Source organism: Aythya marila (assembly GCF_965140915.1).
Source record: "Aythya marila genome assembly, chromosome: 10".
Lineage (NCBI taxonomy): Eukaryota > Metazoa > Chordata > Aves > Anseriformes > Anatidae > Aythya > Aythya marila.
The window spans coordinates 12,410,537-12,423,591 of record NC_139051.1 but is presented as its reverse complement, the minus strand read 5'-3'; the positions used below and the strand labels follow the sequence as shown (position 1 = coordinate 12,423,591).

The following is a 13,055-nucleotide window of genomic DNA, read 5'->3' as shown; positions in this document are numbered from 1 at the left end:
CCAAGTAAAATATAAATGTGCATCTTTAACTTCTTTTGCTCTTCAGTGTAAAACAAGTGAAACACAAAGATCTAATTAGAAAATATTTACCTTTTGAAAGACAAATGATCCTTATCTTGCAGTGTCAAAACCAGGAATGTTTCAAAGTGCATAGATCAATATTTCTTGTATATCTAATAATGTAAAATCATTTGGACTTTTAGGCTGATTCCACTTTCATAGCTTTTTATTCATGTCTAGACATACTAACTCACTTCTTTATCCTCTGTCCTTCTACAAAAAGTTACTGTATTGAATAAACATTAACTTGTTTAAAGTTCTGGTATTTTAGAAACTTTTCACCTTATGTCTGAAATTGCACCTTTAATCTGTTGCTGTATGTGAGTAAGTTACAGACAGTGTGCCATATTTGGCAGAAGAATGCATACAATAACTGTAACTTAACGCTTGCATGCCACTTAACTTGCAAAATGACAAGCTATTTTTAGTGCTTGTTAATATACTCAAACTCATCAAGTAAGTATGATGTCAACACATTTTAATATACTTTATCATTTTGGCTATATTTATTCAGCTCCGTTTTATTACGGGAAACAGGAATGACTGCTGTGAAATAATGTAGTACAAAAATTTTGTCCTTAAGTACAAAGTTTTGTCCTTAAGACTGTGGCTGCAGAATAGTAAGCAGGTTTCTAAACCATTTCTCTTTTTTACTTCTGCTGTTTCGGATGGAGATAGTTGCTATATATATTTATATCATGTATATCATATATATCTTTCCTCTAGTGCCTGATCTTGGTCCCTGTTTCTGGAGGAGGAGGATGGGGGGAGGAGGAATTTGTGTACCTGAGGATGTGTGGGAGGGGAGTATAGGAGGAGGTGGGGAGAGAGAGAATTAATTCAGGGTTTGGAACTTGCACTGCTCCACTTCTCACAGAACAAGGAAGCTGTGTCCATGTATGCCCAGATATGGTAAAGTTAGCTGGATACAAATACTGCTCAGCTTAGCACTTCTGGATTGACATGGGTGAGGTTTTTAGGATATACTTTTCTTAATACCTAAGCTTTACAAAGAATGTATTACTTGTTTTAATAATTATTAGTTTTCGTGACAGTCTTGTGGGCTTGTTTCTATTTGATACCTGTAAAATGCTTTGTATTGTAACATCTTCAGATGTTATTTTTAAGGAGTAATGTTTTTAAACTAGGGAAGTACTGCTTTCACTTTAGCATAGAGGAACCCCCAAACATCAAGTTCTTTGCTCCAGTCCATATGAGTTTTGAAGTCAGCTGTGAAGTCATATGACTTCTATTTGGAATAGCTGCCAGGTCTGAACCCCTAATGTGCTTTAAGTGTACTGGTGCTTTCCCCTTCTCTCTCCAGTGATTTCAGTTATGTTAAGGTAGGAAGTCTGGCTGTTGATCAGCTTCTTTGTTTGTACTTGACTTCTTCTGTTTCATTTAAAAGTATATGTTCTGGCACAAAGAAATAGAAAACTTTTCACATTAAATGAAGAAAATGGTTTCTTTCTATTAGCCTGTTGTGTTTGTCATCTTGCTAATTTCCCAGTGTAAGTGCGTATCTCTTCATTTTTCCACGTCTCATTTTGGGGGCATTCAGTTCCATTTGTTCTCTTGTTATTTGAAAAAAACAATTTCCCCAAACTTTCTTGTGACTCCTTTGCTTTTTTTTAAAAAAAAAAATTTCATATACTAACCCTGTTGGTATAACACACTTGATTTGTTTACTACTTGACGCTTTTTAATATACAATATCTCTATACGTGAAGAAATTATTTATGTTCACCATGCGTTTCTGGATCTATGGTAGAAGAGAAGTCTGTGTAATGGGAATGTTGCAATGATGCCTTTGTACGTATGTATGTATCTCTCTCTACCTGGAACTTGATACTCAGAAGAAACATCTGTTAATCTGTGGTAGGCAGCAATGCTGTCAAACCAAGGCTGGGCATAGTTGGCCGAGGAAGACTTCCTTATGTTTAACCTCGCTTGCATGTTGGTGTCAAGGTTCATAGGTGCCAAACTTACTGGGTTTTGGTTGAGATGCTGTGCCTTTGTTTAATGGTTCCATCATAGCTAAATTGAAATAGTTATTAAAAAAAAAAAAAAAAAAGTTCACAAAGTCTTTAGACTAGGAGTCAGGGCTGCTGCTGTGTCCCCTCATATTTTGAAAATGTCTGCTTCCCATTAAAAATTTAGAACTGGTGAAAAAAACGCGTGAGGCTTCATTAAATTGCATGCAATAATGTGGTGCAGTTATTTCATGAAGGTTTTTTTTGTGGAAAAGAGACAGTGACTGCCTTGTAGTAATACAATCTGAACTGAAAATTCTTTCTAGAAACTAGTCAGTGTATTAATTTATATTACTAGGATTCTTGATTGGTTAACGCTATGCTTTTTTTTTTTTTTTTTTTTTTTTTTTCGGTACAGTATATACAAGACTTGCTGATATTTTTTTGTCCAAAATACTGAAGCACAGTTTTATTCTTTATAGCAGATTCATTCTGACTTGTAACAATATCTGCATTGTTCTACTTTTCTTTTCTTATTTGTTCCCTGATTGAATAAAACAATCAGCTGTTGCACAGAGTTCCAACTGGCAAGAATACAGCTTTAAACAAAAGTTCAAGCTGTGCATGAGGCTCTTACATCCCCTATTAGATGCTAGCCTAGATAATGACTTCAGTAATACTGAATCCATTTGAGCCCAAATTTATGAAGAAATAAGCAAACACCAGGTTTTTAAGTGTTTTCAGCTCTTTTTTTCTAGTCACATTTACCAGTCATTAGATATATATGTGTATAGAAAAAAATATGATTAAGAAAATGAACAAAGTATTTACTTACTGTAGCTGATTCTCCTTGTCTCTTACAGAGAATCAGGCAAGAGTGAAAGAATCTGATTTGTCAGACACTCTCAGTCCAAGCAAGGAAAAAAGCAGCGACGACACTACAGGTAAAGATTTAACTGAAGTTTCTGTAAAATCTAATTAGTTTGAATTAAATCACTTAATCATGAGAATTTTCTAAAAGGGCAGAGAATACTTGTATTGTGTGTTATGTATTATAGGTCGGTTATAAGTTTAAGCAGTACTGTTTACTTTGCAACTTTATAAATAACTGTGGGAAGAGCATAAAAGGTTCTTTGCTTAAAGAATGCATATATGAAAGCTGTCTGTGGTCTACCTGTTCTCTGAAAGTGTTTTTTTCTTCCAGATGCCCAAATGGATGACCAAGATCTAAATGAACCTATTGCTAAAGTAGCTCTTCTGAAAGGTAAACAGAAATTTATTTTTGTAATTTTAGACTCGTAATCTGTATTTATAAGTCAGTCTACCAGCTTTTTTTGTTGATTTTTAATGAAACGTGTATTTTTACAAAAACTCAAGAAATGTTTAAATCATGGTAGTATGGAAGAATTGCACTTAATGATGTTTCCTTTGGGTGATACTAAAGCATGCTGCTGAGTGTTAATATAGAAGTGATTTGTGCTTCAAGTTTGTTAGCTGCACTCACCAACACTGTTCTATGAACTTGTAACTTCAAGTATTGTTGAAAAATAGTTTCAACATTTACTCAGTTTAGGGCTAATAACCAAGGAGAAAAGGGATTCCTCCACCACTGACAAATACTTCAAGCATTGTGACATTTTACCTGTGTAGTTTGCATCACTGCCAGAAATGTTTCTGTTGATTTGCATCGGTGGCTTAAACAGAAAAGTCTAAAGTCTTTATTGTTAACGTAGTGAAGATTTGAATTCCTTGCTTTATCAATATTTGGAATGATTGTTGAACCTTAGCTATGATCTTTATAGTTACAAAATCATACTTTTTACTGCTCTGAAGGCATGTACTTTTAGATTTGATTAGCAAGCTATTTACATATTTACATGATCTGAAGTGTTGTGGGATATTGTTACATTTATCATACTGAAAGTTAACTTTTTTGGCCTTATGTGCTGCCACATATTTGCGAATATCTATGAAATGATGTTTACATTGGCATCACAAGTAAAGAAAAATGTGAGAGCTTTTCATGGTTCAGAAAGACAGGAAACCACAATGAAATTTAGGAAATCCGTAAGAGAGCTTTTTTTCCTGTAATTGTTTACACTTCTCTGATTTTCTGTTAGAAAGAACTTTAAAATATATAGTATATATATTTCCAAACAAGAAACCTAAAACTGAGTATGAGATTTTTCTAGTGAATTTTAGTTCAACAGAACTATTTAAAAAGGAGTTTTCATAACACTGTGCATGTTTCATTTACATTTTGCTCTGCAATGAACAGCAAAAAATAGGAAAGCATATAACCTTACTCATACATTATATTTATAATTCAAAAGCAGTTAGCTAAATGTTTTAAGCAAATACACACTTGGGGGAAAAACAAGTAAAAAATCTGTAGTGATAGGTCCACTGATAAGTGATTTTTCCACCCTTCTGGATTCTCAAAAAAAAAAAAAAAGTGTATGTATATATATTTTTTAAGTCAGTGGAAGTGAATGTTCTCACATAGCCAACTGAAGACTACTCATAATTGGCTGGATTTCTTAGTTAGCCTCTGCAGGCACATGAAAAGTAGTCCATGGACCCTGAGATTGAAAATCACTGGTGACTGAACTCTCCTTAAATGCAGATAAAGCCTTCCTAGGCTCTGTCAGCAAGGTTGCCTTTTATAGCCCAAGAACGAGATAAGCCTTCTGTGAGCGTGCTGTTTCCTGGGTTAGAATGGGCTCATGTTCTGTCAAGGGTCGGGTGTACTTGCACTTTTTCTGTCCAGGATGTATTAAAGTGACAGGGACGGGTAACTGAACTCTTAAAAAGCTAAAACCAAATTTTTGATAGTAACATCAAAACAGTCTTGTATTCATGTGGATGATTGTCGTTGTTTTATCTGTCTTTACCCAGTTAGACTTAAACCATAACCATCACTGAACTTCAAAGAAGTAGAAAATACTTATTTGCATAGACAGCTTTGCAATCAAAATACATATTATAATTAACTAAAGGAATTGGAAAAGCTTCTTCTCTTGAAGCTATTTATAGGCATTCCTATTTTGTTCTCCTGAAACCATTAAAAAAATATCTGTACAATGAATCATTTGCCTTTGTAATTTTTATGAAGAGTCTGTAAGCTCACAGTTTTGTTTGCAATTATGTCAGAGAGCCACTGCATACTCTTGACTTTGCCCTTAAAAGGATCTTATTTGCCACAGAAAGACTTTCAGTTGGGTTTGTTATGCGTTCGTGTAATTAAGGAAGAGTGAGAACATTTCTGATCTGGCAGCTGCTGGAATGCGGAAATGGCTGTTGGAAAAGGCACTGCTCCTTTTTGTTTAACTGTCGGAACTTAGAAAACAAATGTACGGAACAAGAAAATGATGAGATGTTAAATTGTTGTAGTTTCCTCCAAGTGTATTTTTCATCAATAACTTCTGAGAGCATACAGGGATCTGCTTCAGCTTTCTGCAAGTCAGAATCTGGCAAAGATGGGGAAGGGGAAGACCTTGCACAGATTAGTAGAGCTAAACATCTTTATTAGCCATTTATAAGAATTCCTTAGATGTTGCTATGTAAGTGGTTTCTCTAACAAAGAAAAATCGCAAAGTGAAAAACAGGTACATGTTAAACAGATGGAAAGTAATAAATGCCGTCAGAAGTTCAGTGATCTTGTTCTTGTCAACTTCCTCATATTTTTTTTGTAACTCCGGGACTGATCTGTGGAATCGAAGTAAAAAGTGTGTTTGGTTGAGGGTTTGCTGAATAGTGTTAGTTTAGATAATAAATATCAAGAATCAGTAGTGGTCTCATTCAGGAAGTTTGGGAACCTTTTTTTTTTTTTTACTGTTGCAATAGCCAAATATTTTATGTGCATTATAAGGTTTCTGTGAATCTTATAAAGCTGAAGAAAACTCAGATTTATAATTGTCTATCTGACTTCACTGAATACTCTGAAAAGTACTCATCTGAACAAGCTCAGAAATCCTGCAAAATTCTGAAAGAGAACTTTTGTGAGACTTGGAGAAATACCAGCCTACTAAGGTAGTTGCTTCCACAGACCAGACATACAGATAAGGGATGAATTAAGACAGCAGCCTACGTATCATTCTATCATCTCTGTTATCAGAACAAAAATACAAAGGCAAACATGTAAGCAAAGCTCTGCTAATGTCCTCAAGCTGATTTAATCATGTTGATTAAATCTCAACTTTGTCTTTTTTATTAAAGCTTTACAGATCCTGAAATTGCAAAATCCAAGTTTATGGATGGAAAACACTCCTTCACACACTATAATATTTTTTAATGAATTGGAAAAGTTAAATTTTCCTTAGAACTGACCCATGAGTTAGACTTCTTTTCTAGAGCCAGATTGAAGGAGAAGCAGATTTCATGTGCATTGGAAATGATTTGTTATGTATCACACTGTTTTGTTTTATTGTTAATGACTTTAAATCTACCAGTAGAGTGAAAAACAAAAGAAATGTTAAAGGAAATCTTATTGTGTTGGGGTGTGGGGCAGAAAGTGGAGTTTATTAAGAATCTTTTATAACACAGCAAACAATCTGATCACAGATGAAAACTTCCCATGAACTAGAATAAATTGATGAAGGTTTTCAAACAGTTGTATTTTTTGTGTACCTCATAATTAATGATAGAACTCTTTAGACTTCTGAGGACAGTTAGTCCAATGTTAAATACTTCTGGAAATTGCTCAGATACTTGTTTAATTGCAGCTTTTTTGCATTGGTTCTCTAATCGGTTTTCATGACATCAATTTGCTTCTAGAAAGAATTATTTCAGAGCCCAATAATAGTTTTTACTAGTTATGAATAGAGCAATGCTACTACAGAATTTGTTTCACATCTTAGAGTTATCACAAACATGTTTGTCAGTTTGTAGAAGACCAAAAACCTGTTAGGTTTTTCATAGGCATACTTGTGTTTCTTGGCCTTTGATTTAAAAGCATATCACGTGTATGGAAATTTCCCTTCTGCATTTGAGTAGAAAAGAGTTTTTACCTTGACACACATTGCATTTCTGCAAAATTGATTATGCTGTCCTATAACTTAAGTTTCTCATCTCCCTTGAAGTAGTGTTATCTTTCGTGATGTATGCTTTCATTGATTCGAAAATGCTGTCCACCAGAAAGTTCATTTAGGGTGTCTATTGTTTGATTTGGGACACTGCTTCTTTATCAAGAACATAATTTGCCAGCTTCCTCATCCGTTTCTGCTGAACTGTCTCATTAAGGAGGACTGAAAGTCTAATTGCTCCAAGTCTTCATCCATGAGAAGCTAAGAACAAAACATCTCCAGTAAAGAGCAACTAGGATTTGGAACTCTTAATAAATTTATAAAAGAGTATTTGGATGAAATATTTAGTCCTCTTTGTTCTTTCTGCTCTCATAATTTTGTTCTGAGAAGGTCTAAAAGCACATGTGCACCCATATCTCTATTCTGTGATCACACCAATTCATTACTGTGAGAATAGGAAAGACACAGCCTCTTTTCTGAGTGCTGGTATGCTGCTGGACCGGGCTGGGATGTGCTTGGAGGAGCAGGAGTGTGGGAGGGTGGGCTCGGGTGATAGGGGATGCAGGATCATTACTGCTAAGTCTGTGCTAGGAAAGAAGGCTACAGTAGCTTCCTTTTAACAATAGAACAGTTGTAAATGCAGTCAAGGATTGTCTTATGCTTATCATTTCTTCATTTATGTCAATACAGAAATCCTTGCCAATCTATACAGTATTTTTAAAAATTATTGAATTTGTGTATGATTTTTTTACTGTGTTATGTAGAATGAATGTTTTAAACTATGCATATGTTTACCTCCTTTTAAAAATGTATTAATATTTTTGCTAATATTTACCTAATCCAATTTTGAGTTTACTTTAACTAACTCTGGATGATGTGAATAAAAAGGTACTTGACATCACATGACAGTGCAAATTAAGCTGTTGTGCAAATTTATGCTTTAAAGAAAATGTTCTTTTATCAGATGAATTGCAGGGTGCACAATCAGAGACTGAGGCTAAGCAAGAAATTCAGCAACTACACAAGGAGCTGATTGAAGCCCAAGAGCTAGCTAGAACAAGTAAACAAAAATGCTTTGAACTTCAAGGTGAGACTCAGATCAACTTGACTGTGTAGGGTATCCATTAAAATTGTATTTAATAGGTAACCTTAAAAGGGGTCCAGCTTTGTTGACTGTTGGATAGATTTGTTTCCTAGAATCTCCTGCACAGAATGTCAGAAACCTTTTTTTTTTTTTTTTTTTTTTTTTTTTTTTTTTTTTATATATATGCATAAACAGTCAGATTGAGCCCCTGACTTTTTTGGTTCAAGATTGACCATTTTTTCATAGCATTGAATACGTACATTAACTCTATATATTTCATTCATAGAAGATATATTTATCTAGACATATTGGTTCATCCATATTTCAGTCAGATAAGGCACATATTCTAATGCATTCAATGATAGCTCTTCAGATTGTCCTTTCAAACATGGAGCTGTATCATTGCCATCAGCAAGACCATGGGTTGTTTTTTGCAGGAAATAGCGTAGTCCAGTTTAACTCACATTGTTCAGTGGTTGTGCTGAAGCTTTTTCTTCCCACCCCTACACCAGTTTGCATTTAGCACACATGGAGTTTTTGGATCAGGCAACTGATTGCATTAATTTCAAATTAATTGCAATACTACCACAATAATAATATATTTACTATTAACTCTTTATTAAACTACTTACAGTTACTAGCTTTGATAACTTACTGGAATAATCTGACTGTTTTAATCTTTAATTAAGGGGAAGTCATGACTAAAACTAATTACAAAACTGAAATACTTCTCACTAACAAACATTTGGGCACATTTTCGCTTTCATTTGTAGCACTTTTGGAAGAAGAGAGAAGAGCATATCGAGTGCAAGTTGAAGAATCTAACAAGCAAATAAATGTTCTGCAAGGTATGAAATATTTTTTTCACCTCAGTCTCCTAGGGGAAACATATAGCTTTAGCTGTTCCCATGGCATCATAAGGACTTATGAAGGAAAATGTTAAGTGAGTGTATGTTTTAAATATGATTTGTTTCACAGTATCTCTGAATTCTGTTGTTATATGTTTCCTATTCTATGCTTTAATCATAACTTTAATAATGCAAGTAATGTCATCTGTAACATGTTCCTCTTCTCCTTTCTCTTCCTTCAGTCTTTCTTAGCTTTGAATGATCCAGAGATTCTTACTGTGGCTGTTTTACCTTTTCCTTAAACACTAAGGTTTATTTTTGTACTTCTCAGTCTCTTCACTTTAGTAGTAAAATCCTCTGAAATAATTTTTAATCGCTCCAGATCTGCACTCAAGTTGGATGCATTAAAATGTCTTCAACAGAGGCACAGTCTGTGCTTTATGAAAAATGCAATGACCACGCTCGTGCTCCTTTCAGCCCAAAATGGTTATAGCAGAATAGAGTCCCATGATTTGTGTAACTCTTACTTGTGACACAGAAGCTACTGTTTTCAAGCTAGTGAAGTTCGTATTGACTGAAAGCAGAAAGGTTTTTGGAAGAGCAGTGTAACTAGCCAAGTTTGGTTTTCTACTGGTTTGTTGATTACCTCAGCCCCTCCAACATCTTTCTGTTGCCTTGGTGTTATAAGAGATCTGTGCTTGCTCAAGCTTTGACAAGAGTCACTCGTCCAGTATGTTGGGCTAGTGGTAGCATGTCACATAAGCATTTTCGGCATTACACGCCTACTTGTCACCCTGTACGTGCGAGTGAGTTCCGTGGTCGAGAGGCTATCTTGCCTTAGAATTGATAAGGGTTATTTTAGGACTCCTCCTTAAAACAAATGTTAGTATGAACACCATCATTATGAACTCAGCCATTGAGAAGGAATGTGTAGGAACTTCATACCTTGAGATTGTTGTCAGTATATTGCTGGGTTTGGACATCAAATGGTTAGAAAACATGAACAGACAGGTAAATGGACTGACAACACAGGTCTTATTGTCTTAGGAAATTAAATTAGCTTTAGAAAATTATTTTTTATGGGTAGTAGTTTGTTGTGGAATGTGATACTTTTCATATACCAGTTACACTTACTGAGAAGCTTATGACTGCACTGTTTTATAGGAATGTCAGCAAAGTGTATTTAGGTCTTCTGCCGTTATTCCTCTAAGAAAGAGAAGCCTTCTTCAGAATAAGAGCAATTAAATTTTGACTTCTGTCCTGCCAATAATGAAAATTCTCTAAGAAAAAATACTGTAGAAAAAGTTAGAAATTGGGGTTTGATAGCCATTTCTGTGCAGGAGGAAGAAATTTTACATCTTTTCTCAAAAAAAAAAAAAAAAAAAAAAAAGTAGAAGCTTGACAGAGCCATGCTTAATTGCAAGGTGGCTCTTTGTGTCTTGATCACTTCCCAAGTGAGTTCTTGCTAATGATTCTTGCTCCTATCACGCCATTGTGGTTTAAAACATTCTGATATTAGTTGTCTGCTTGCTGCTTTCCAAACTTCTAGGGTGTGACATATCTCACAACTTGGGAAAAGTTGTCATGATGTCACTGTTCTATCTTGGCAGCCTCTGTGAACTGTAGTGGAGAAAAAAAAAATCCTGACAATTTCACACAGTAACATTTGTTCAAATATTTTAATGGAATCAGTGTTTTAGGCCAGCCTGTGCTGTGTTTGACATAGAAAGGGTGCTGTAGAAACAACTGAAATCCTGTCTCTACGTGTGAAGTTCTTTACATGCACAAATAGGTAAAGCAAGGAAATTCTTGTATCTCAAGTAACTAGTCATTGCCCATTTAAAAAAAAAAAAAAAAAAAAAAAAAAAAAAGGCAAAACATTCAGTTTGGGTGAGGTAATGGCTTACATAAATAAGAGTTGTAATGGAAGCTTTTTTTCTAATTGTCATTTCAAATTATATCCCGTGCCTCAGAAAACATTTCAGTATTCTTTGTAGTAAATCCTCTATGTAAGTTATTTCTACAACTCCACCAAATTTTAGAAACACTTGTATATTTGGGATTTTCATTCATACCATGCTTGTTTTCATGCCCGAGTATTTAAAGGGAGAGCTGCTCATAAACAATGCAGACCAAAAAAAAAAAAATTTCTTGGAAAAGCTGCCTGAGAAGCAGCAATTTAGTTGGACTTTATTAAAAAAAATATATATTGAAAAATCACTGCTTTGCTTACTGATGTTAACAAGTCTTAATTCTTGGTGTTTTAGAAACATGTACTTTTAGTGTAAGGGTTTGGTAGGTTCAAAGCTTCAAACACAACAATACACAGGTGATTGTTAATGTTCTGTTGTCTTACACTGTTAGATTGTTCTCATCTACTAGTTTGATTACTATTCTGTTAGTATAATCCTGTGGAAATTGTTTCCAAATGAATGAGATGGAAGCCTTTTGTTGCTCGCATGTTCAAAAATCCATCATGCTCCAGATGTTTTTGTTATGGTATTCTGGTATTCTTGGTATTCTGCTTCATCTTACACAGGATTGCTGTGAAATCTCATTTAGTATAGTCTATATTAGCTATTATGTTTTATAATGAATAGGAGCTATCATGGTCTTTCCCATGCTATATTTTCTTTCCAAAGTGCAGAACTGGGTTGTTCATAGATTCCTTAGCTCATCTAATGAGCTAAATGTCTTGTTGGAGCCTGTTTAGAAGAGGAAAAAAAAAAAAAAAGCATGTTTCTTCTTTACTATATGGCAACTAGCAGCAAAGTTTCTAGATTGTAGCTGTGTATGAATTGTGCCTATATCTCTGTATATGAAAGGTCTGAAAGACATCAAGCATCATGGATAGTTGTCATGAAAGCCCCTCCTGAGCAGTTTTTATGCTATATCAGATTACAGCATGACTCACTCATATTCTCGGTGTCATCTTCTGTAATGGATTGAGAGAACAAAAATAAATACAAGAAACCTATGAAGGTTACTTAGCCTCAGTTATCTTCCCCGTGCTTTCCACTGTCCTTGCTTGCCCTTTGCCTCAGAAAAAGTAACATACTACTGTAAGTGCGTAATTCTAACCCTCTACAGTATTTGATATTAGGGTTTCGAGTGATCTAAAGAACTTTGTTCTTTTCTCAGAGCATTTCTTCATTAATTAGGTAATTGCTTTTTCTCTTCGAAAATCAGTGAAATACATGTGAGCTTTGATTTGTATACTTTAAAAGGCAAAACAAAAACACTGGGCAAATTATACGTTTTGCTTTTATTAGTCAGGGTTTTAACTATGATTTTGTTCTTCTTCCTTTCATACTTTCCTTTCCTCTGTACTGTATTTTTTGTAAGTATTTGCACAGGATTCTATTTGCATGCATATTTATGAAAAAATAATTGTGCTCAGAGAAGGGAAGTTAAGTAATGAAACAGTTTTGAATAGGAATAATTTATAAGGTTTGCTTCATGCAGTTGTGAAATTCTGAATAACCCAGCACTTATGTGACTGCTGCACATTTGCAGTTTGCAGCCACTCATGAGCGCTAAAGGTCTTCTTACAATTCAGTATGTTAGGTGCAGCTATTGCTTTTGATCTAAAATTCATCTTGAGCCTTGCAAAACACTTTTTGCGAAGAAGTAATTTTTAATCTACAAGTTGAGAGAATGGAGTAGAAATTAGACTCTGTGCCTCAAGTATTTATAGACATCACAGGTTAACTTTAGCTGCTGAACAGGCAAACATTTACAGTGTAGTATTGCGAATCTGGCTTGTCACAGAAGCTTTTTTGCTTTCCCTCTTGTGTCCTCCTTCTGTAATACTTGTTTTGTTTACAATAAATTTGGATCTAAATCTTGATTTTACATTTCAGGAGAGTTCCTTTAATGTCCCCCACATAACAACCCTGTCTAAGAAAGCTTTGTCAAACCCGTTTTCTTGTTTCTTAACTCTCTGTAATACGCAACCCCTCATATGTGCATTTGTTAAGATTAATATGTTTTTAATTGCATTAGTTTTCTTTAGTTCTATTAAACATCAGCAGGTTGAGAACAGGAGGGTTTTGTTTAGATTTTC

The 13,055-nt window shown here is 34.6% G+C and overlaps 1 protein-coding gene across 24 annotated transcripts in view; it reads left to right on the top strand.

The window, feature by feature from the left end:
* Positions 1-13,055, top strand: part of SLMAP (sarcolemma associated protein) — an 88,735-nt gene that overhangs the window by 64,321 nt on the left and 11,359 nt on the right. For 17 of the 24 annotated variants that reach the window (XM_082768192.1, XM_082768185.1, XM_082768186.1 and 14 more), the window contains 4 exons: positions 2,897-2,977; positions 3,238-3,297; positions 8,022-8,144; positions 8,915-8,989. In XM_082768192.1, coding sequence (XP_082624318.1) covers positions 2,897-2,977; positions 3,238-3,297; positions 8,022-8,144; positions 8,915-8,989 — 339 coding nt within the window. Of the gene's footprint in view, positions 1-966; positions 1,028-2,896; positions 2,978-3,237; positions 3,298-8,021; positions 8,145-8,914; positions 8,990-13,055 lie in introns of those variants that run through there. The other 7 variants (XM_082768194.1, XM_082768189.1, XM_082768193.1 and 4 more) reach the window with 2 other exon arrangements.